Genomic DNA, 25,114 nt, shown 5'->3' with positions numbered 1-25,114 from the left:
TTTATGCATCATCATCATCTCACACAAGTACTCTATTAGTGCGCTATGGCCACCATCCAAACTTTATATTCTATTACTAATATACTCTATCCTCCTGTTAAACAATCTGAGCATGCTAATAGATGCAAGTGGGAAAAACAAGCGGGCGGATGGGCGGGCGGGCGGCGGCGGCGATAATTGTGCGTGTGTGTGTGTTAAGGTTGGGTGGTCAAAAGAGGTTGCATAATACACTTTTTTCCCCTCTTCTCTTTTGTTTTTCGACTTGTCTTCTCATTGAGAGGCACCTTTGCAACCCATTGCACACCCATTTGGAGCATCCGCTCTGTCTCTTTCTCTCTTCATTCTATTTTCACAACAACGTGTACGCGTTAACACACACCGACCATTGGAATTTTGAAAGCGACACACGCACACACACACACACACCATGCCAGCGACGACGATTCCAGGAGACCGATTTATACGAACGTTGTCGCATTACCTAGATGCCAATCAAGGACGATTGATAGTGGGGAAACGAGATGAGCGACGTTCGAGTACAACGAGTGGTAGTCAACCGAGAAGTAGTACGAGTAGCAGCAGCAGCACCACACCCGCGTCTCTGTATGGGCTTTCAGTACCTTACATGTCATTGTTGGCAGCTGCTACGCCTACGAGTGCATTGAGGACAACGAGCTATATGCCATCATCGACTCTTTCATTGGACATGCATCATTTGTATTTCTTGTTGGTTCATTTTGAACATGTCGGCTTGGATATGGGGGACCCGGCTCGTCTCGGTAGTGTTCCGGAAGATGGTATTGTCAACGAAGAGGATACATCACACCAAGATGAAACACGATCCATCATGTCGGTGGGATCCATTACATCCACTTTATCCTTGAGTACCGGTTGGAACTTTTGGCAACGGCAATGGTCTGATCAACAACAGCAACAACGCACCGTGTTTCAAGATGTGGAGCACATTTATCAAATGGTTGCTCAAGTGGATGCCGTGCGATTACAAATGCAAAATACACGACTGATCCAAGGATACCAAGAACCCTTACCTTCCGACGCCACTTTTTCTTTGGTACCTTTCAAGCATATGACTCATTTGGAATTGGTCAATGTGCATCCACGACTCTTGGCAGATATCCCAACGCATGCCTTGACCACACTCATTGTACGTGAAGCAGGTGTTGAGGATGCTGCGGAGGTGATTACCAGTGAAAGCGACTTTGGTCAGCTACGCATGTTGTCGTTGGCAGGCAACAATTTGATTACCTTGGATGATGCGGTGACACAACGTATCCATGCAACTGTAACACATCTCGATTTGTCCACCAACATGTTGGCAGATGTGCCACATGCCTTGTCACTTCTCTACAACTTGACATCGCTTGTACTCGCCCACAATATGATTTCATCGGTGACAGGGATCAATACCGTATTGGGCAACATTTATGAACTTGATTTACGTGGCAATCGATTGACAATGCTGGTGGGTCTGGATCGGCTTTGGTCTTTGAAGCGGCTGGATTTACGTGATAATCGAATTGAGGATTGGTCCGAATTGACACGGCTTGTATCCTTGCCCAACTTGGAGGATGTGTGGGTAGCAGGCAATCCTTTCACTGTGAATGATTATCGTGTCGACATTTTTGCAGCCTTTCATCAACACGCTGACCATGATATCCAACTCGATGGCTCACGTCCCTCGTTTATTGAACGTCGTCGTATCGAAAATACCCCAGCATCCAAATTGCGCCAGTTACAAGATCAAAATCATGCACCTCAACCTACCGTCGCCACAACAGCAACGGCCAAACCATCCAAAGTCGTACGTGCAAAGTCAAAACGTTTTGTCAAATTGGGTCGTCAACAACAACAAGAGGAAACACCACCGCCTGTACCACCTTTACCTCCTTCCGCTGCAGCACCACCCGCTCCACCATCATCATCTTCTTCATCACAACAGGATACAACAGCAAAAGAGAATCATGATAAACGTGTGAATCGTGCCACCGAATTGGAAAAAACAGCAGCCAACATTACGCGTAGAAAATCAGCTTCTTCTTCAACTCGGCGTTCACGGCGTAGCACTCGGCGTAGTCGTAGTCCCTCTACAACAGCAAATGCCGTCACGGATGATGAAGAACAAGAAAAACAAGCTCGGCATCGTTCTCTTTCTCCCACTTCGTTCAGACGTAAAATTGAATCCATGCGTCAAGAAGCAGGCACTGAATGGCTACGGGTATTTCAGGAAATGGATATTGGTAATCGCCAACATTAGTAGTAGTAGCTACGTACTATCATCATTATCATCATACCAATATACAATTTGTATCCCCCCAAATGATTGTTGAGACTTGCTGGATTCTTTAATGGCTTTATCACTTTTAAGAAGGCTTCATTTAAGTGTAGCTAGTAGCGAGAGTGGATAGAAGCTTTAATGGGTAAATCATCTACTCTACGATCATTACGTATGATGGCTTTTAGGCAGGAGGGCAGCAGCAAGAGGGTCCACCAGTAGCTATCATCATCCACAAGTGGTTAACCTCTTAACGGCATCTTCTTTTTTATCAACCTTGAGGAATAAAACATACCTGCAGCTGTAAGCACAAGACCTTCTTGGCATATAGGCAGCGAAGTGAGATTGGGAGCACTGCATCTCAAGGCTCCAACCCAACGGCATCGGTCTTGAACATATTCGGTAGCCGGGTCGCTTGCACGTTCCTTGTTTTCGCAAGCATGGACCGATCCAGCGAGGCAAACAATCAAAGTAGCAGAGACAAAGTGAATGAATTTCATGATGGGATATAATGATGATCTTGATTACTGGATCCTGCTGCCATTTTTATACAATGAATATGCTCGAGGAATCTCTTTCCCCTGCATCCATGTTGAACCAATAATAGGCGCATGTTGCCAATATCCAATTGACTACTGAGATATGTGTATTCCGCTACGTACTACGTATGTATGTAAAAAGACATTGGATTCCCCATACTACTCTCTGCCATAGCGAGGAGACCCATCTTGTGCTTATGATGCAATCATCTCGTAGGCAAGTTTAAGAATCTACAGAGTCATGTAACGATCACTCTACCATTATAGTGCTCTTGTGTACATAAAATGACAGTTATTCTTAGCATGGATTGGGGGGTTGGGGGTTGTCACCATGTACTCCTTGGATACCCCTTCATGCTGACGCCACATGAAAAGGGATGCTGGAAATCGAGATGGGGTACCAGCTCCGCGACATAATGGTATACAACAGAAACGGTATACCATGGTGGACGGTAATTCTATCAAAGGAAGCAATAGCAGTAGATGGGCGAAAAATGAAACGCATGACAATAAAAGATATGGAAGATGGGAAAGGTGAACTTCTTTGTGCAGTGGGTAAATTGCCATGATTTCCTGAAAGAGCTGTGGATCCGAAAATGACATATGGCAAGCATAAAGAAAGATTGAATTTCAGGACCAACAAGGAAGCAAAGCAACAAGGGGCAACAGAAGATGACTGTGTATCCCCCATTCATCGTATTGCCTTAACGCACCTACAACACCCCGAGCCTACTTTGCTCGACCGCATCATACACACACACTCTCGATAGCATACTACTTGTATTCGATTCAAACGATGGATAGCTTTAATAGGTTGAAAGAAAAGCACATGGCGTTAATAGGAGGTTGGTAGCTACGGGGGTTATGAAGCGAGCGTGGAGTACATTAAGCCAAACCAGCAAATCGATAGCTAAAAATGGTGGTGTTCTCTAGGCTTTTGAGGTTTAGGTTCATCGAGTGGAGCGCAACAACAAACGGCATTCGCTACACATTGTTTGTGAGTTGTCTGCAAATTACATGTAACATCAATGTAGAATGGACATACATATGGGACTTAGCACGAATTTTTTTCCCTTACAAATGGGCAGTGAATCGAGAGATGGACGGACACAGTCATATGCCTTACAAAACGCATTATATGCCTTTAGGTTAGCTGGGTCTGTAAGCGCGGCATCAGCATAGCGGATAGATCCAATGAGGCAATCGAGCATAGCCGAGATAAAGAGGTACGCTTTCATCGTAGATTAGGTGGTAAAAAAAAGAGAGGTGATGAGAGCTAGGAATCAAATTGTGATACATGCATCGCCTCTTTTATAGTACCATATGCAATAGAATGCGTATCGCATTCCATGGATAGTTTTGGGTTGCTCATGGAAACATAAAGTCAACATGTGCATATACATGTATCGCTGACCCTTACATCCATTATGAACCAATGGCAAGATACATACTATAATCCACAGAGTGCAGAAGGGATTTCGACTCATAAAAGGCGCATACTTATTTTGTGAAATGCGTATGCTGCATTCGTAATACTAGAAGAGAAGAAATCTATTTAACAAGTATCATTGGCATGACTTGAGAAAGATGCAACAGCATCATTCAATTGGAAAATCAAATAGCTGTGATGGCGCTGACAAGGGCAACTTTTTAAATGCCAGTGGAAGGTGCTGTAAGTGACAACGGGTAAAAGGTAGCTATGTATGCTCCTCATGTACTCTTTCAGGGAGGTGCCACATATGCAGGAAGTTCATCGTCTTGGCTATAGTGTTCTCGACACAATCCATTGGCAGCAAACAACTCCATCGCGCTTCTTACAATACAAGTAAAACATAAAAAGTACTTTTTCTCATAATGACGTGTGGAGGCTTTATGAGAACAATGTTGATCAGCATGCCCAAGGGCACCTTGTGTGATAATTACATGTTCAAGAAGGGCAATCTCAATATCAAGGATTGATGTACAAACGTTCATGCATTTGTAGGGCAGCCCAACCTACTTTAATTTCCAGCTCTTCCACTTCCACTTTATCTTCTCTTCCTCCCATTCTCAACTGTTGGCCCCATTCAAGTATACAACTACCACCTACGAGCGATTGTCCTGCTTCAGCCCATCATGCCAATGCTACAAGTCTCTTGATCCGATTGCCTTTGGCTGAATGGCATGTCCATGACGTGTACACAACCTTCATGTCACTACTACAACACTCGAGTCTTTCTTTGATGCTACACGCTGTCTTGCACACTCCTTTGCACGACCAAACGTAACAGTCGCATACCATTAGCAAGTTCTTTACTCCATTGTCTCAAGTTACTTGCAGCAACTTGCCTTGCAGCCTTTTTTATTTGAGCAGCAGGTAGCCACCATATAGAAGCAGCTTTATTTACGTGTAGCAACTTGTTTTCAATACATACGAGTTCTTATGGATATGGATATGGATATGGATATGGATATCGATTGGGTTGGTCACCGTTGGGCTATTTGGGACGTGATGCTTACTTTCGATGGCACCATATCAACCATACAGGCAATCTTCACCTTGTTGAGCTACGATAGAAAATGACCAATTGAGGCAGACCAACATCTAGATGAGCAGCGATAACGGAGGTTCCTTCTATCAATGTATTGGACTTGCAATGGTTATGATGGATGGATGCAATCAAGTGCAGTGATGAGAATCTTGGAATGTTGTTGTCGTTACTTGGCATGTCATCAGCAGGAAGGATGGGTAATGGCACATGGATAGGGCTAAAGGTGATGGTGGATTGGATTACCTTTGACGAAGGGTGGTTGATGACCGTGGATGGATAGTGGATACTCGAGTCAAACCATACAGCAGCTGTTTTGGTATTAAGGATGAGTACGCTTATGATGGCAGCAACCAAGGATACAATGACATAATGACACCCGTTGACTCTATGTATGTGATCACCCATACCGTATTTTCAACTTGAAATCCTGTTCCTTTATCATATTTTACTCAATAAACCTACACACCACGATGTTCCATTCTTCGACCTCCATTGTACGAACACCGGTTTCAACATGTAATTGTTCGAAAAACCTTGCAGCTCATGTGTGGAGAATATAGAGCATGAGATGTGTTTCGGGATGATGATGATGATGATGAGGGTGAGCGTGAGAGTGAGAGTGAAGTATATGCTGCTTTCTACCCTGCATCGATGGTGAACCAACAACTAGTTAGTGATTGCTAGAGTTTTCAGAGGAAAGAAAAGATCAGGGAATACCGAACGTGACACCCCGCAAGGGACATGGACAACTTTATAGTGGGTATCTGTATCCATGAATCATGCGGCAACCACAACACACTTTGCGTCATCGAGTTAGTAATACTATGTTTGATGTACGCGATATACCCCATGCGTGACTTTATAGAGAACAACAAGCATATGCAATTACACCTTGATATAAAATCATGGTAGTAGATAAAGGTTTGGTACATAGCTACAGAACCCTAAACGAGAGTATAGGAGCATCTTGACTATTGGGGTGGGCAACAGCAAATAAATCCACCTACTTGCGGCGCTATATAACATTTGTGAGTTTCTGATTACGATGGCCTGCTCGTATAATCATGGGGCCAACATACGTGTAGCTTTGAGTACATCAATATCATTCTGATTGCAGATCGTCGGTGAACCGAGATCTGGGGCAGAGCATCGCGGATTATATTGTTTACACTGTCTTTCAACAAGTTCTTGGACAAATGGGTGTCTAGCAGCTTCCACATATTGGATGGCGCCAATGATACAAAAGATCACAGTAGAGGTAGAAAGGAACAATTTCATTGTGAAGTATGTGATAGGTAAATGAGGGACGTTGGAGGTAAAGCACAAATGTCTCCTTTTATATTGTTTGGATGAATGATGGTAGGCCAGACGGTTCAAGGCCATGAGTATTACTACTCCTATCTAAAGCAATAATCAGGTCAAACAACCTTTAGATCGACATACGTATCTGTCTCGTGCATTATTGCTATGTACTCACTGGATACTCCTTTAACTAAGGCTCCGACATATGCAGGGGTACAAGAAACCAAAGGTGATCCAATTACATACATACATGTAGATACATAGAAGCATCGATGATGGATGCCATTGTGGTGGATGCACCACGTAGGGAATTACTATACCAGTCGTCAAATTATAAAAGAAGACTACAAGATAACGTGGATGTGAAACAATAAAGAGTGAGCAAGTGAGGTATTTCATGTATTATGGTGATATGGCCGTGGTTCATTGCCAAGATACTTTTTATCACCTCCTCCTGATCGCTTGGCGCACAGAGGTGCTCTTTTCACCGTTGCATGCTCCTAGAACATGTTCCTTAAAAGCATCAAAAGGATCCCAGATTTGTACAGAACTTTGAATATTGTTTATCATGCAAGAAGGAGCAACGTGTTTATGATACTATGTATGAGGATGTGGATGATGAAAGTCCGTTCTACTTCATGTGTGAAATGAATTCAAAGACGTATGATACAACTCCTTTGCCAGCTTCTTCTCTCAGCATAGGATCGGGAAGTTTCAGCATGTCCTTATCATAATGGTCCCATCTATTCAAAAGCCTTTAGTCACTGCTTATTCTCATCCTTGTGATTTACTTACGTGCTAGCATCTCCATATTGCATGGCATCGGCCTGTCGGAATTGCTTTCCTTGGATACATCGTTTGCATTTGAAGGTGTCGTGCGTTTCACACTCGCTTTCGGTATTGAGTTGAAACAATTGCCGCATGTCAGCCAAAGAAAAATGTCGCTCCGTGTCAGTTGCCTCGTCCACCACACAATTTGAAATGGATTGCTTATGTGATTGGCGTTGAAAGATCTTCTCTTCAATGGTACCTGATGCAATAAGGCGATAGATAAAACCTAGATAAAACCGATTGATCATCAGCACCCATGATTAACAGCCATCATGCTAGCCTACTCACAGTCTTTCTTTTGTCCATCTCGCCAAATACGTGCTAAAGCTTGCTGATCAGCAGCAGGATTCCAATCTATCCATGCAATGTATGTAAGAAAACCTGCACGCTATATCACACACATGTCCAAGTTTCCTTACCAGGATCAAAGAGAATGAGTCTATTTGCACCGATCAAATTCAAACCACAACCACCAGCTTTGCTGCTTAAGAGAAACACAAATTCATCGCCTTCAGGGTCATTGAATTGATCCACGAGCTTTTGCCGCTTTTGAATCGTCATTGTACCATCGAGTCGTAATGCGCCATACCTAAAATAGACCCTATCCTTTAGGATCACGATGATGGTTGTTGTTCGTAACTAATACGTACTGCTTTTGCTGGCAAAAGTTTTGGATAAGGTCCAGTGTCTGTGTATAGTTGCTCACAATGACAATCTTGTCCTTGGTTTCTTTCCGAATCTTGGCAAGCATTCTATAGTATATTCCGTTAACAAGTGTATCACGAAAAGAGCAAGATTTGGGACATTACCTTTGAAGTAGCATGAATTTCCCTGAATACTCGGGGTTGACGGACACGTGGCGTCCCGATTGATGATAGCCAGCAGGTAATACATCCTCAGATCCTTCCAATTCATCAGGTAGGTTGAGAAGCCCAGGATGGTTGCATAACTTTTTCAACATGGTGATAGCCTACAACATACGCGTTGTGAGCGTAAAGATCTACTTGATCGATAACAAATCATACCTTTAAAGGCTGACTGCCTTGGCCACGTAATAAACGCTTGATATCAGGCGATGTAAGGAACACATCATATATGCTTCGTTGTAATGGCGCCAATTTTGTAAACACGACATGTTCAAACTTGATAGGCACTATAGAAGCATCAAATCATTGGTCTTGTGTGCATCGTATATGTGTGTAGGTGAAAGAGGTTTACTTACAGTATTTGGTGAGAATGTCATTTGTGCGTCGAATGGTAAACTTGGACACGATACCCCAAAACTCGGCCACCTTATCATCACTGATTTGGCGCTCCTTTTCAGTTGCATCTGCATCACGACCACGAAGAATAGGTGTCTCAAAGTTGCGTCTGAATTCGCTAGGGGTACCAAGAAGACCAGGATTGGCAAAGTCAAATAAGGAATAATACTCGCTCAAATCGTTCTAAAATGTAAATGTGTTAGAGGTTGAGGAGGAAAGGGCCATGCGTGTGTCATGTACCTGAATCGGAGTGCCTGAAAGAATGACACGTCGCCGCACAGGCAAGCTATTCAGTTCCTGAAACAACAAGGAGGCTAAAAAAGAGTAGGTTAATTCACACTCATCCCACAAAGATAGCTTGGTTATACATACTTCCGTTCTTTAAGCGATGACCTTCGTCACATAGCAAGAGGCCAATGGGCGACTTTTTCAAGTACTTGGTATAGGAACGCAACGTTTCATAGGATATGATGAGAACTATGCAAAAAGGATAAGTATGATTGAGATAGAAGCAAGCAATGACACGTACCTGGATTGACAATTTGGCCTTGTGCTGCGGACCATCTCTTGACTGCTGTGATCTTTTCTTTGCTGCCGGCATTATCAATAACCAGTGGTCGTACACGTGATTCACCAAGCCATTTGACTAAAGTAAAGAGGGAGATGAGTATGTAAGAAAAGGTGAGGATTCATAAGAGATGAAAGCAACATACCAAATTCGTTTGCCCAGTTGCGCACAAGACTTGAAGGACATGTGACAATGGCCTTTTCTATAGTTGGCTTGCCCATTTCACCTGATTGCCGTAATAGAGTCCACACAAGAGAAATGCATTGCAGCTGCATGATTTTCAAGTCAGCATATGATTTCTATACATGAAAAGATAAACACTTACTGTTTTTCCCAATCCCATTTCATCTGCCATGATACATCTAAAAGCAATGTGTAAGCAAAAAGAAAACGGATGATATTGTGATGAATTTACCCAAATGCTTCCGGATGCACCTTGCCTGTGGTACAACGATAAAGGAACTTGAGACCTTCGAGCTGATGAGGCCGTAAGATTCTTGTCAAGACTGGATCAAGCATGACAGGTGCTTTTTTGCTCTCTTGCTTCTTCAGTCCAAGGATCTCAGAGAGTGATTTGCCGGGTATCTTTTGTTGTTTGGGTGGTTCCTCATCCTTCTCTGATTGTTTTGTCGGCTCTGCTGCTGCTGGCTTCGCTGGTAACGGAATGGTTTCATCATCTTTGGGGTCCCACAAGATAATAACGTCGTCTGCATTGGGGTCATACAAGAGTCGATTCATATTCGCAGGTCGTCGTCGCATACCCAACGTCCGTCGAAAGCCGCCATTAAAGTCACTCGAACTGCTGCTGCTGGTACCATTGGCAATGGGCACCTTGAATTTCTGTGTAAGGATAGCCTTTGGATCATAGTCTTTGGGTATACGCGATAGTGGGTTCTTGAGTGGTGGTGCATTGGAAAGATCCCCCAGCGTCAATCGTCGTTTCGCTCCATGATCGTTCTCGAAATCGGAATCGTCGCTTTGTTCGCAATCCTCTTCGTCGTCAATGATATAGCGTTTTACTGTACGTTTCCGCTTTGGGTGTCTATTGTTGTTTTCTACTGGTTGTTGCTGCTGTAGTTGCTTATGTAGTTGTAATGACTTTGGGCGTTTGAGAAGCATGGAGGAAGGAGTGGAGCAAAGATAAGGAAGAGGTATGTGCGCAGCACTCGCGACTTTTTCAAGGAACGATCTCACTTTTCATGCTTGTAGCACCTTCCCCCCACAAATTGTCCTCCGCAGCAGAAGCAGCCTTTGCCTGATAACATTATTGGTCCATGTTGGTAGACAAGGAAACATAGCATTTTTACATAGTTGTATGCGCGTACTTTATCACCAATTAAATGAGATGATTGAACACGATTTATAACACAAGGCAAATTTAAGCTATACTATGTGTAGTTGATCGGTCCTAGCTATACAACAATTATGACATTATGATGTATTGTATCTAACTAGAAGGGTTTGGTCGCACGCCGCCATACATAAAGCTACCAGGGGAATTTAGCACATCCGTGAGTGGGACCAGTTTTTGAGCGTTCTCTCCATTCGAGCCTTGACGATCAGGAACGAGATACGGCGTAGGAGCGGCTTGGATGCTGACCATAAGACAGAGGGCGGCAAAGCCGATTGATGTAAAGAAATGCATTCGTATGACTTGTGTGTAAAAATAAAGCTAAGGTGTTACCGAAATCATTTCCTAGAACGGGTGCCTTTTATATCTTTGACGAATGATCCCATTCCTTACGTAGTATGCTGTCCTTCTTATCGGCCAACAAACTTGGTAAACCTTACACATAACACTGTATGTGTGCTGGCACAATTGTCAAGGAGGCCTTGTTGGCATGGCAATAACCGGACAAAGAGCAAAACGCCAAAGCAAGGTTATAGCGCCACTATAAGTCGCGTTTTGTTTGTATGATTTCATGGGTGACCCCTTGGCAACACAAATCGACCGTTTATTAAATTACATATCGGTTTTCACAATTTTCTCTTTTATACCTCAGGTCAATCATCAAGGGTACTTGATAAGTTCTTGGCGCTAGGATACTAGAAGCTGCTAATATGTAATTCACGTATTATGGGAGGGTTTCTGTAATTCTGATTTCAATTTCCTCAATACGTGAGCCGTCGTTTGACTCCCTAAGTATGAATACGCCAAACCTTTGCGGACACACATCGATCACATACATATCTGTAGTCATGCGGTTGATCCTTCTTTTCCATCGCATGGCGGTGGCCATGTCGACTTGACTATAAAGTTTAGGGAGGTTGTGGTTAACGTATCGAGCAGGGCCATAGAACGCCTAGCGCCTTGGATATAGCTTTGATGATGCTTTTTGTTGACGAGTAGTGTGCATGATTGTGACACAAGAAACACCAGCTACTCCTCGTGTGCTGGTGCCGAGGATCTACAATTGCCACAAGCGTTCATTTGATAGGTCAACAGCCTCTACTACCTATAATAGATGCATATCTTAATGATGATGGTGATGATTACAACGCATTTACAAATACCAGCTGAAAGAGTTTAGTACATAGGGCCTGGTTATCCAATGATCTGATCAAGGAGCCATTATCATCTATGATTGCCAATTAGCTTTTACTGCCAACTCTTCAAACCAAAATGCACTCCTACGAATATTCTAGAGGCAACTCGTTCACAAAGAAAGCAATATAATGAGCAAAAGTATCAAATGCCAGGTGATCACACTTATCGATCGATGGCTGTTGCCCTTTAATAATCGGTCAATTGGTATCACAATCCACTTATTCTAGTACTATTAACAAAGGTCGTATATGATGTCGTATACACTGGATGAGTATGTATGGCTAGTTTTCAAAGCATCAATGTGCGTGAAGCTTTATAGTGAATAAACATTTTTCAGCTTCTAGAGTGATGACTGCCAACCGTAACATTGAGTCGTCAAATTCATGTTTCAAGCCCATGGCTTTTCCAACACGACCAATGCAAACAATGGATCATGTGCCGGGCGTGATGGATTTGATTACGAGACCCAGCAAATCGGTACAGCAGATAGCAAAATACGAGTCAGCTGGCTTCTTGTTACATATACAGTTTTCAGGGCTGCTATTACACATGCTAGCACTGAAGATCTGATAAACACATCATTGTTGTCTTAACTCTTGGTGTGCATGTTTCACAAAGCTTCTTTTTATAATCAATGGAGGATGCCCCAGGACCCCATATCGATAATATTAGTATGGGTCAGACAAGGGTAATAGTATAAAGCAATATCAATATGGGGGATGTCATGCATAAGCGCGCGGATTGTCGGCAACCCACAAAGAGATTTACCGAATGGCGAGCTTTCTCCTTACCAAAAGCGTCATTTGGGAAAAACATAGCAGACCTCTTCCGACTATTTTTCTTTGCCTTTTCTTTCTTGTCTCTATTTTCCTTTGTTGGCGTATCGTATGATTCTATGATACGCTCCCTTTCAGCTGAATGGCATCGTCGTCTCATAAGGTCGATATCACCATCTCAACCTCCAACAACCCAATGTCCAACTACGACAACAATGACTCGACATGTCACTCTCCTTCAACCTCCCCAATGAACGAATCAGCTACATCTGATACGGCCGATCAATGTGTGCCATCAGCTCCTTCAACTTCTTCTTTTGACGATACAAAGAATTCCCTCAAGCGTAAAGCACCGGATGATGATGACGAAGATGATGATGATACATGCACATGCGAGTGGGCAGCATGCGACGAGCAGTTCAGTACCTTGGACGACTTGGCACCTCATTTGTTTAGAAATCATCTCAACAATCGCCGTTCTATTGATTTCCATTGTCGATGGGGTTCATGCACCGTATCAGTGGATGGTTCTGAAGAGCTACTTTCTCACTTGACAAACCATTTGGGCCAACGTTTGATCCACGGGTGTCGATGGCTTAACTGCAACCGGCGATTTGCATCGTTTGACGAGTTGACGGGTCATTTATCGGAAGAGCATGTGGGCGCTGGTCAAAGCAAATACAGTTGCTTATGGGAACGCTGTGATCGTCAAGGCAAAGTCTTTACACAACGTCAAAAGGTCATGAGACACATTCAGACGCACACTGGTAAGTGCGTCATCTTCTTCTTTGACGCTTCACGTCACACACACATACATATGCATCCATGTACTCATCTTCTCTCTCTCTCTCTCTCTTAGGTGACAAGCCTTATGAATGTACTATTTGCAGAAAGCGCTTCTCGGAATCCAACATCATGACACAGCACATGCGTACTCATACGGGTGAAAAGCCTTACAAGTGTCCCGAGTCAGGTTGCAACCGCCAATTCTCTATATCAGGTGCATTGACTATTCATCGTCGTGTCCATTCGGGTGAACGTCCCTTCTCTTGCAAATATGATGGATGTAATAAAAGATTTGCTGAAAGCAGTAATCTCACCAAACATGTAAGTAACCTTCCTTTTTCTCTTTCTTTTTCCCCCTACTTGACAATGGAACTATTCTATGTAGATGCGGGTCCATACTGGTGAACGTCCTTTCCGTTGCTCGGTGATTCCTTGTGGAAAAGCATTCTCAAGACCCGATCAAGTATCACGCCATCTCAAGACGCATGAGCGACAAGCAGCCAAGCGGAATCAATCCAAATAATTTGTACATTGCCATTCTTCCCTTTTTTTCCTTACTCCTTACTTGTATTGCAATTTGCATGTTGCCGCAGCAGTGAAGAAGAATATATATCCCCCATCTTTTTACTTTATTCAGTTCCCATCTAATTTATCTTAGAGCACACCCAAACCACCTTTATGGACGCCATCTTGCAACATCAGCTAAAGATGAGTAGCAGTAGCCCTTAATTACAGTAAAATCCATTCTCTCGCTCTCTCAAAATGCATAATCACTGGATTGTTTTATTGAATGGTTTGCAAGGCTGCGATTGAAGTTGTCATTATGTATACAAAACGCAGCTTTTCGAGATGTAAACATCAAACATGCAGCACATGGCTGATAGCTGTCGTGGGAAGCATAGTATACATCATAGCGGTTATGCATGTACATTACTAAACACAGCATGGTTGACGTGCTTTGAATGAGTGACCTTTCTCATCCGCTAGGATTTGTTGGTTAAGAAGGCAGCGCATAGAATATTAGAATGCTGCAATACAAACATCTCTTTATAGAAATGCATTGAATACCTTTGTTGTTGCGCAATGTATATGGGATGGTCCTTGTGCATATGCTGAAAGGCGACCTGAAGCACCGTGACAGCAACCCCAACCGAATCGAGAAAGTATAGTACAAGCACACAACATATGACAGGTCAGGGCTCACATTTGTTTGCAGCAATGATCAGATTGCCATAAATGACTAAAGAGATCGCATCGGTAAGGTGGACTGGGTGAGTCTTTTCCCCCACTGTTTAAGGAACCAATGGGGAAAGTGATGCCTTTAAAGAAACCTTGTGCACATCATGGTACCTGAATCCAAATGTCCTGGTGCATGCTTTTCCTTTGTTGCTACATCCATCATGCTAAGCACACGTGTGGTGTTTTAGAAAAAGAGCCTTCTTCTCCTTTGGCAACAGCAGCAGCACTTTACCACCACACGTCAACAAGGCATTGTGTACCCTGAGAATCGTATGCATGTCTATTTACAATGCAAACGTCGTCATCGTCGACATGTGTCCCATGGCATGCTGGTGTCATACAGCATTGGCTGGGGTAATGGCTCACGTGGCAATGTTTTTTCATATGATTGTGATGTGTGGGGAAAGGTGTTGTGTGCTATAAATCAAGTTGTGTGCGGGGTAACGTCCCAACTTATAACGCTTCTGTTTCTCACAAATGAGTTGCACCACAACCACCACCGCAACCACTGCTGCCGCATGTTGTAGTAGTAGCGGTAACAACCACAACGTTCCATCTTCTACTAGCAATGTCTTGATTCTTTCAGCCATTCTATCCAAGCTACCGCTACAACAACTCCTGACATATAATAACCCAGTTATGAATGAGCTGTATCAAACAGTGTGGCATGCTCCCAAGGTGGTTTCTCGGCTGGCCTCCGAAATTGTATCACACCTTGTCCTTGGACAACCAAAACGACCCCATTGGAATATACAGCAAACGGTTGTCATGTCGTTTCTACAAGTGTTACGAGATCATTCGCTTGCCAACAGCCTTGAATTTTGGCGACTTTTGTTGATCGCACCTACATGGCTTACTCCTCTTACATCAAAGACCCAAGATGGTTCGTTTCGCGTGAGGCGGAGATCTTTGTGCGGGATCCTAAGTGATCTTGATGCACAGGAACAAGGTCATCGTATCATGTCCGTTGAATGGATGTCAGCTGGATCTATATGGGATAGGTGCCAAAGCGTCATTAATCCAAGTTATGATGGGCGAAAAGAAGACAACGATGAAAATTCAGTGGAAGATAATACTGCAGCAACGATGAACAACAATAGCGGTGCTTTGGTACTTCGAACACGCTCACCAGAAAAGATTGTCTTATACTTACACGGCGGTGCCTATTGTGCAATGAGCGCTCAAACACACCGCACCCTTACACACAAGATTAGCAAGGCTACTGGTAGACGTGTTTTTGGTAAATACGCCATGATGGCATTATGATGCTGGCAGTGGTAATGGTGGTGGTATCGCTAACGTGCCAAATTTGTAATAGCTGTCAATTATCGATTGGCACCTGAAACAAAGTTCCCAGGAGCTCTCTATGATGCAGTGCAAGCTTATCTTTACTTGATTGATGCAGACTACGGTTATGGCTTGGAACCAAAGAACATCCTCATCATGGGCGATTCAGCTGGTGGTGGTTTGGCATTGGCAACCATGCTTTACTTGCGTGATTATGCACTTCCACAACTGGAAGGTGCTGTTTTATTATCGGTAAGGGGAAACGTATATGCAACATCATGCACATCCACTGAACATGTATCTTAGCCATGGGTCGATTTGTCCTTTTCCTACCCAAGCTGGGATAATGCATCTATCTACGATTATCTACCCAATAATCCAGATCGATTGGAAGCAATGAATCCAGCGCATTTATACTTAGGCCGTGAAGAAGCAGCCACCATGGTCCGTCATCCCTATGTTTCACCCATCTTTGCAGAAAGCTTTGAAGGATTGCCGCCTTTGCTGATCCAATCGGGTGGATGCGAGTCATTACGTGATGAAATCAATGATCTGGTATCGAAGATTGGTGCTACCAAAACAACCCTTGTGCATCATGAAGAATATGAGGTAGGTAGATACATAGGGTACAATGTATGAATACAATGATTGTCTAACCTTGTATCCGAATGGAAGGACATGGTGCATGTTTTTCAAGCATTCCCTTTTGGTAAATCATCCGAAGCCATTGAAAGCATAGGATGGTGGGCTAAATTTGGTATGCCCATGATTGCACAATGGCAGGCAAGAGGGCAATTACCTGGCATGGTTCAAGAATATCGGCAAAAAGATAACGATGGCCCGTTTTCTCTAAAGAGTACGCCACGCTCAAGGGGTCGTCGATTCCATAGCATACCTAACTAATGATAATATACTACCACCTTATTAAATGCCATGTAGACAATATACAACATAGTATACTTTGTAAACAAAGGACCTTCTATTACATCTGCCTCCATAAATTTCAAAGAGCACTTCGAGGAGATTGCATGAAGCATTACGAGCGTATAACAAATGTGGCAAAACCAAATCTCGACTTCCATTAGTGGCGGAGGACGTTTGACGAGGTATCGATGGAAAGCATCAAACTCATATGTACTTCGTGTATCACTAATTTTGTTACGAAATATGCATCGTAGTATAGCTCTCCCTTTTTTTTGTTGATAGCATTCTTTCTTGCGCCATAACCCCTGCAGATCACTTTGTTCGGCCGTTCCTACTCATGTGATGGGATAACGTATGTAGGGGCATCAGCGTTTATGTACTTTCTACTGATATCTTCACCCAATCAATCTTCTGGAACCGCGAAAGAGTATGTTTGGATAAGATCGAGTCATCGAGGGTGTTTTTTATTTTTTCGGTTATTATACATGGCAAACGAATTGCTGGCTACAACGACAAAAGACTTGGATTATAATGGTTACCTGCGCAACAAAAAAAGGAAGTTGTATTTGGCAGCACTTCCAAACGAAGGGGGAAAGAGGAGTAGGCATAACGATCGGGGCTATCGTGTAGCATGGATGACGTGCATTCTCTTGGCGGTGACTCGACGAGATGCATTCAAGGATGCCCCTTGCTGGAAATGTGGCGTAAACTTTCCAGCATCCTGTGTAGGCATACATTTTTATGCTATACAAAAAAAATTGTAGCTGTGTCACTATAATCAGGTTTTGATGTTTGAAAAAGCTTGCTTGGTCATTTCATTTAATGTACATCAAGTGGCAAACTGATTCTACATTGGTTGGTCAAATATGCCTCATATTCTCATCTTCAATCTCTGCAAGCACAAATGCAATAGCGGCTAAAAAAAAGGAGAGCACCTCCACCAGCTGCATCGCGGCTGGATTCTTCTAATCAGGATGAAGCATAGCGACTCCGATAAGGGACAAGTGCATATGACATTAGTATATAACTCCAACCCTAGAAGTGACAAGAGAATTATCAAATCGCAAGAACATTATGAAGGTAGATTACGCTTTATACTTTTTTTCCTTACATATACCGCGAATGATTAACCGGGGGATCTTTTCTGGTTAGATTGCAACTGTACAGATTGTGTTTATGTTCCTTGTTGGCATTTGCCATGCTGCCGACATGGATATAAAGAGTTACTTTAAACAATGCCTTAAAGAGAAGTATTCCATCGACTATATGAACGTGGACCTGTCACCCCTGCTTCCGGAGAAATTTCAGCCTGGAAAATTCGATCCTAAAACCTTTGACTTTAAAAACTTTGACTATAAAGGCTTCAACGAGGCAATTGAAAAGGTTAAGGACAGCAAGGAATATAAGGATGCCACTATCTATCATGACTGCAAATGTAACCCTTCCGAAGATGAATCCTGCATTATGCCAGATGGTTGCTTAAACGATAAAAACACTCCCAATGACCTTTTGATCAAGTACAAGGACTGTGGAGTGCAAACAGTAAAGAAGCGAGCCGAAGCCCAGGCCGAAGCTGAGAGATACCAGAAGGAACTCGCAAACCGCCCCAAACAACCCGAAAAGGAACCCGAAGATGGCCAGATTGGTGGCAGGTGTCAATTGTGGAGATACTGCTACGGTGAAGCTCGCTGCGAAAACTACAGATGTGTGGCTCACGCCTGTAAGAAAGAAGGCGAAGTCCCCAATGGACCTGACGACAAATGCTGTATGCCTATGGTCACGAGACAGGGATCCCCATGCAAACTGCTCAACACAGATCATTCCGATAACAACTGCAACAGCCACCGTACATGTCAGCTCAATCACGAAGGCAGAGATTATAAATGCTGCTATTCTCATGGCCGCCAAAACGCTCCAATGTGTGTTCCAAATAAGGAATGTAAATGGGGCTATCTTTATTCCCAATGATAGTGTCCATGCATGCTTTGAGTTTACAAGCCTCTATCCGTTTCCTTTTTTTAAACATTAATGAATGAAGAATGCGAATTTGGTTGATGAAAGACAATGGATCAATGAGATTATGTGGATACCGTTGCATGCTTTTACCGCTCTATTATTGCTTATAGCTTTTACAATGCTTTTATGAATACAAATCTTATGGAGGAATCGATGTTGAGGACCAGCGCTTGTTGTGGATGTTGACTGCTTTTTCTTTACTTGATGTTGTCAGCAGGTCCATTGCTCCAGTAGAACACGCTTTATGTAGCATAGGGTTTGATATACTACAATATCAAAGTTGCTATGGAGATTGTCATCCAGTAGCATGGGAATTTTGTGATTAGCTTGAAAAAAGAGACATGTTCAGCCCTAATTGCGTGATATCCCACAAAATGGGATATCGTGGAGGCAAGGTTTAAGAAAAAAAAGGCATCAATGTATGGATGGATTGTAGTCAATAAAGGTACTTTTGTTTATTGCTGGTGGATGGTATGGATGTACGCATCTTATTATATTATTCAAAACTATGACACCAATAATTGTCAATTGGTAGGTGGTACCACATAGGAGGATCCATTGGATATGAATTGACAAGTCAATTACCGAATTTATGCTGGGAACACGATGTTTCAAGTGACACGCTGCGGGTGCTCTCTCTTTCTCTCTTCTTTTCTCCTCCTTTGGTCGCTTGTTCCTATTTCTTGTTCAACCTTGACTCGACCACGACAGCATGTCTGATCCGGCACCATCCATCAAAAGTTCCGAATCTGCCACCATGGATCTGGAGGATGGGCCACTCTTTCGAGCCACCATTACTCAATTGGAGGGACGCACAGGTGCATTGAAGGCCAATGTGAAACGCATACTCAAAGCAGCCATGGCGTCTTTGGAAGCCAAGCGAGCGTTACTCCAAGCGGATACCGAGTTTGTGAGCGTGTTGCGAGACATATCGAGTGTGGAACCTCTTTTTACACATTATTTGAACGACTCGTGGCCAAAAATGCATGAACAGTGGGAACGACTAGAGCATTCGATGCAATCTCTTTTACTTGATCCACTCGAGAAGTTGTATCAAATGGATATCAAAACAGCTGAACATCATCGACGCCAATTTGAGGAAGAGAGCAAAGAGTATTATACCAACCTCGGCAAATATCTAAAGACAAAGACCGAGCAAGATGACGGCATTCAACAAAAGAAGAAGCAGCATTTCGATCTTGTTCGTTTCGATTATCACAGCTTCTTGATGGATTTACATGGCGGCAAAAAGAATCAGGAACTCTTGTATCATCTTTTCAGCTATCAACAAAAGCAATACGCGTTTTATCAGACAATGGCTGAATCACTTGAACCATACAAAGTTGGATTGGATCAGCTGGCATCTATCATGGCCGATGCATCGCGTGAGCAGAATCAAGTTTACAAGGAACGACATGAGAAACGCAAGATATTGGAAGGCAAATTGGATGAGCAACCCTGTCAACAAAGGACATCACTCGATCACCACCAGCAGCAACAATTACCACAAGTGGCACAGTCACCGCCATCACTTTTGGTAATGGAATCTGATCTTGATCCAACTACTGCACATGATCAGCATCCACCAATCGAAGATAAATTCCGCGGCATTCGAGATTTGCAGCAACAAGATCGAGAATTGATCAGTGGCAGTGGACGGCGTAAGGAAGGATTCTTATTTGCAACATCCAAACCATCCAAACATAGCGCATTCGATAAGGCATCAGGTGCTGCAGCCAATTGGCACAAGTATTGGTGCGTCTTGAGTGGAGGTCAACTACACGAATACAGCAACTGGAAAGGGCAATTGCAGACACACATTGATCCTATCAATTTACGATTTGCAACGGCACGAGAAGCACGCAACACAGAGAGAAGATTTTGCTTTGAAGTGATTACCAATCAATTTCGACGTGTCTATCAAGCTACCTCACATGAAGAGATGCAGAGTTGGATTGCAACCATCAACAATGCTATTGAAAGTTTATTGAATGGAATGGGAAGTTCGGTGGACCTTTCTAAACCAGCCATGGCAGCGGCAGCAGCGGCAGCAGCAGGAGGAGGAGCAGATGATAATGGGACGCTTAGCAGCAAACGTAACAGGAATCATGCTCGATCTTTGAGTGGCGCTCTTCGCAATGGATTGAAACGACAAAGTGGGGATAGTTTGGGAATTGCAGCACAAGACTTCTTATCGTCATCCATCGACAATACATCATCCAATGAACAACAACATCAACATCAACGTTTTCGATGGTCTACTTTGAGCTTTGGAAAATCACCTTCTCTTCATCAGCAGCCTTTCAATAATTACACCGTCACCGATGCTACTCCCAATACTGAATTGCTATGCAAGTTGAAACAAGATCCTTCCAATGGATATTGTGCAGATTGTGGTGATCCAAACCCTGAATGGTGTTCTTTGAATCTTGGTATTTTGCTTTGCATTGGTAAGTGATTTAGACAACATCTTGATATGAAAGACTAATCCATCTTTTTAGAATGCTCTGGTATTCATCGATCATTGGGTACGCATATTTCCAAAGTACGATCTTTGACATTGGACAGCGCATCGTATACACCTGATATCGTATCACTATTACGTGCCCTTGGAAACGGCCGATCCAATGCAATTTGGGAATCATCATTATCAGCAACGACCTCAGCCACTACCACCACTACCACTACCGATTCCTCAACAATAGAAGGCAACGCGGCTGCTGGATCAACATCTCCCAAACCGGATGATACCCGAAATACCAAGTTGAAATACATTCAGGCGAAATACGTCGAGAGAGCCTTTGTTCAACATACCAGCGATGATCCTCAAGCACTACTCTTTGATGCCATTGACAAGGATGATATACCCGCTGCCATGCATGCGATTGCTCTTGGTGCCGATGTCAATGCATGCCGCACTGATGAAAAGAATGTGATACGGATACCAGTGGGTGCTGCTTCGGATGATGACGATGAACAGCAACAATGGGAAAAGAGCTTATCATTGGGAACAGCCGAGTACATTGTACGATACCCCATTCATTTTGCACTTTTGCATGGACGTGTGGCATTGGATCATGATGATCGAGAGCACTTGTTTCCTATGGCTGAAATGCTACTACAAAATGGAGCAGATACGGGTCTTGTTGATCCAGCAACAGGGTACAGCATATCCGAATTGGTTGGCATTGGCGATTTGGTCGAAGATGAAGCTATCACTTATTTGAATACGAAGAATGCTGCACGAGGCCAATCTCCCATTGCACGATCCAGCATGCCACCACCCCCACGTAGGCGTCATGAATCCAATGATTCCGATAAACTTATAGTATAATGCATAATAAACTTAATATCCTATTGTCTTAGCTGTAAAATTTCGATTTTTTATTATAAAAAGTGATATGGTATGATAATAGAGGTGTTGTTTATTCCTTTTGATCCTGTCCGGTGTGTCGCTTGATAACGGATTGAACCATTTCTTCGATCGCTTCACGTGATTTATGCATAGTAAAAGCTGCCTCATGAGATTCTTGAACAGCTTTACGACCACGGGGTATCATTTCCTTGTAGTAAACATCGAGTGCTTCCTTCAAACTGATCTCATCCTTGTATAATTTGATCAGCTGTTCGCCAAGTACGAGTGAATCCATGATAGCATGATTAGCACCTATTACATCCATCTTGTTAGCATTCCGTGATCCATCCATCCATCCATTCACTCCTCTATGCTACTAACCTTCTCCTCGGAACATGGTCATTGCATGAGCAGCATCACCAACGAGAACCACATTGTCTGGGGAAATAGAACCAAGGTCTTCTGGAGGTGCACGTTCACGTATTCTTAAGCCGAGAGTAGGTGTATCGTCTTTTGTGTTGAGAGCCATCTCCGCAATAGGGCCAGAGAAATTTCCTTTCCGTACGAGATCCTTGGCTTGTTGAAGACGTTCAGCATCGGTATCAGCAATCTTGAAATCTTCATCCAAAGTCGAGACACTCCATTGCATGGAAAATTCATTGTCGCTGATAACATCATTCAACGAAGAAAAGAAACAGGGCATAGGGCCACCCGAGGGAGGATTTTGTCCAAAGGCAATCATGAAAGCTGAAGACATCTCCTCGATTTTCTTGCGTAACTCCGCATCAATGATGGTTTGTGTGCCCAATGCTTTGACAGGATGCGTGCTGGTGCATTCATCATACAACTTTGTGCCAAGCTTTTGCTGTGCCACAGCCGAGTTGGATCCATCCACACCAATCAACAAGCGACCCCTTACTTCAGTACCATCCTTGAACACTGCCTTGACACCGCCATCTTGTTCTTCTGTAGTAGTAGTGTAGTGATCAAACTGCTTTCCCCAAACGACATTGATGCCTTCCGATAACCAGTCTCGAAGTCGTTTTCGGTTGACACGATATACACCAGCGCCAAGATTAGGTCCACCACGTTGCATAAAAGGCTTGCCGCTAACACCATCAATCAGCGCAAAGGAGACATTGTGTGGGTCTTGAGGATTGACAGCTGTACGAGGACCAAATTCGGCCCACTTTGCAGGGTCGATCAATTCAGCGAGTCTGGGCAATACAAAATGCATACTCAAAGACCAGCCTTGTAAACGATCATTGGGAGAACTTTCGCGTTCAAACACCGTGTAAGGGATACCATGATGTTGAAGCACATTGCCAAGTGCAAGACCAGCAAGACCACCTCCAATAATAAGAACTTGATTTTCAGCTGTTGTTGCCATGATAAATGGAAAAAAGAAAAAGAAACGTTTTGATCTAACGAATCAAGGTACATTGATTTGCTTTTTATATACAAGTGTTTCACTCCAACAAGTTCCTCCATATGACTCAAAATCGGAGAACGGGCCATCCCTCACGGAAGTCTAAAATAGCCGAACCCGAAAAGCAGGATGCTGTGTGTCACCGCATGTCCGCGCAAGCCATGGTTCTTTATTGCATGATGTATGCCTAAGCCCCGTTTTTCCCTAATCATCCTTGCCATGAGGCACCCTTCTTCTTGATATCTTATACAACGTGAAATAGACGCCATATGCAACAATCAAGCAATCATGGCATGATATGACTCCTAGTATTATACGCCCGATTTGGGATATTTTACTCTGTACGGTAATACAAGCTATTGATGTGTCTCCTGGATTCTAGAGATTTCTTGATCTTGCTATTGCTGTATGCTTGCTTCAAAAGTGTACCCTCCTAGATGACGTCATTGAAAGAGCAATTTAGCTTTAGGATAGGATGAAGAATGACACATTTATAGCAAGGTTTTTGGTTGTTGGGCTGTGCAATCGATTTTCATACATCGTCTAATCCAACACGGGTGGATTAATCCAATAAAGAAAACACGGGTTTTGCTACTTGCATCATGCTTCTTGCACCTTTTTCCACACTCATATAGAGCGTACCGTATGTACAGTGTTGGATGGCTGAATCCTGTGATTGGATCATCGCTGCTTATGCGCATGCCACTACATATAGTCTAACAATGGCAAATTTTCTTGTAATGAGCGTGCGTACACAAGCACAGCAAATGATAGATAACACTGGAGGAGATACCATGATAGCATGTTTAAGCCTTCGCTTCATGACGAGGTTTTGAGGAGCTACGTGTATCATCCCATCTAGGCCTGTTGGTAGATTTTCTAGAGAAGGCAACCAATCTTAAGTCATGTACTATCCTCAAGATCCCAAACGCGCATTTATCGCTTGCATTCATATGAAAACGTCGTAGCATTTTGCAAGGTGAGGTTTTTTATCCTAGGAGCCGGTCATTAGGCAGCTACACGCAATCCTGTAATCATGACTACAGAATTTGATGGTTAGCATCTTTGCATACAAAACTCGAGTGAGATTTCAAGATGGGTTCAATGCATAATGTAACGATGTGCTTTTACGTTTGCTATGAGAAAAGTCTCGCCGTATAGACGCTGCCTCTTTTTTGCTGAAAGCATCATAATCACCTGCAGTTATTATCATCCGGGCGTTCTTACTCAAGCCATCCTGTATGACATGTAGAACGCGTTCCAAGGGGTAAAAGATCGCCTTTTACTTCGTTACCTCCCCCTTTTTTAACCCTTTCCTTCCGGTACCAAGGAAATAACAGTGCAACAGATAACTATGCTGCTTTTTCATTTCTCAAATCACATATGTATCATGGCAACGGAATTTCTCCCAATGGTGAAAGCATCGTA

General features: G+C 43.2%; 8 protein-coding genes across 8 annotated transcripts; 5 read left to right on the top strand and 3 right to left on the bottom strand.

The window, feature by feature from the left end:
- Positions 1–427: 427 nt before the first annotated feature.
- O0I10_008372 (uncharacterized protein) lies at positions 428–2,275 on the top strand (the record flags this gene model as incomplete). Its single annotated transcript, XM_058488375.1, has 1 exon — positions 428–2,275. The coding sequence occupies one exon, from the start codon at positions 428–430 to the stop codon at positions 2,273–2,275; it is 1,848 nt and encodes a 615-aa protein (XP_058340845.1).
- Positions 2,276–2,477: 202 nt separating this feature from the next.
- O0I10_008371 (uncharacterized protein) lies at positions 2,478–2,793 on the bottom strand (the record flags this gene model as incomplete). The annotated part of the gene is made up of 2 exons (XM_058488374.1): positions 2,478–2,515; positions 2,589–2,793. 2 exons carry the CDS (start codon positions 2,791–2,793, stop codon positions 2,478–2,480), a joined length of 243 nt encoding a protein of 80 aa, XP_058340844.1.
- Positions 2,794–7,296: 4,503 nt separating this feature from the next.
- Positions 7,297–10,445, bottom strand: O0I10_008370 (uncharacterized protein; the record flags this gene model as incomplete). The annotated part of the gene is made up of 14 exons (XM_058488373.1): positions 7,297–7,408; positions 7,461–7,722; positions 7,785–7,850; positions 7,916–8,085; positions 8,147–8,248; positions 8,306–8,466; positions 8,522–8,649; positions 8,719–8,941; positions 8,999–9,072; positions 9,131–9,235; positions 9,288–9,404; positions 9,472–9,595; positions 9,652–9,688; positions 9,742–10,445. 14 exons carry the CDS (start codon positions 10,443–10,445, stop codon positions 7,297–7,299), a joined length of 2,385 nt encoding a protein of 794 aa, XP_058340843.1.
- A 2,401-nt stretch (positions 10,446–12,846) lies between these two features.
- O0I10_008369 (uncharacterized protein) lies at positions 12,847–13,959 on the top strand (the record flags this gene model as incomplete). Its single annotated transcript, XM_058488372.1, has 3 exons — positions 12,847–13,417; positions 13,510–13,757; positions 13,822–13,959. The coding sequence occupies 3 exons, from the start codon at positions 12,847–12,849 to the stop codon at positions 13,957–13,959; spliced, it is 957 nt and encodes a 318-aa protein (XP_058340842.1).
- Positions 13,960–15,152: 1,193 nt separating this feature from the next.
- O0I10_008368 (uncharacterized protein) lies at positions 15,153–16,865 on the top strand (the record flags this gene model as incomplete). The annotated part of the gene is made up of 4 exons (XM_058488371.1): positions 15,153–15,915; positions 15,994–16,214; positions 16,269–16,571; positions 16,638–16,865. The coding sequence occupies 4 exons, from the start codon at positions 15,153–15,155 to the stop codon at positions 16,863–16,865; spliced, it is 1,515 nt and encodes a 504-aa protein (XP_058340841.1).
- Positions 16,866–18,062: 1,197 nt separating this feature from the next.
- Positions 18,063–18,854, top strand: O0I10_008367 (uncharacterized protein; the record flags this gene model as incomplete). The annotated part of the gene is made up of 1 exon (XM_058488370.1): positions 18,063–18,854. One exon carries the CDS (start codon positions 18,063–18,065, stop codon positions 18,852–18,854), a length of 792 nt encoding a protein of 263 aa, XP_058340840.1.
- A 760-nt stretch (positions 18,855–19,614) lies between these two features.
- O0I10_008366 (uncharacterized protein) lies at positions 19,615–22,236 on the top strand (the record flags this gene model as incomplete). The annotated part of the gene is made up of 2 exons (XM_058488369.1): positions 19,615–21,352; positions 21,404–22,236. The coding sequence occupies 2 exons, from the start codon at positions 19,615–19,617 to the stop codon at positions 22,234–22,236; spliced, it is 2,571 nt and encodes an 856-aa protein (XP_058340839.1).
- A 91-nt stretch (positions 22,237–22,327) lies between these two features.
- O0I10_008365 (uncharacterized protein) lies at positions 22,328–23,647 on the bottom strand (the record flags this gene model as incomplete). Its single annotated transcript, XM_058488368.1, has 2 exons — positions 22,328–22,569; positions 22,639–23,647. 2 exons carry the CDS (start codon positions 23,645–23,647, stop codon positions 22,328–22,330), a joined length of 1,251 nt encoding a protein of 416 aa, XP_058340838.1.
- Between the last annotated feature and the right edge of the window lie 1,467 nt (positions 23,648–25,114).

Source organism: Lichtheimia ornata (genome assembly GCF_029851405.1).
Source record: "Lichtheimia ornata isolate CBS 291.66 chromosome Unknown scaffold00044, whole genome shotgun sequence".
NCBI lineage: Eukaryota > Fungi > Mucoromycota > Mucoromycetes > Mucorales > Lichtheimiaceae > Lichtheimia > Lichtheimia ornata.
The sequence above is the reverse complement of the archived record's forward strand: the minus strand, read 5'-3'. Positions and strand labels throughout refer to the sequence as shown.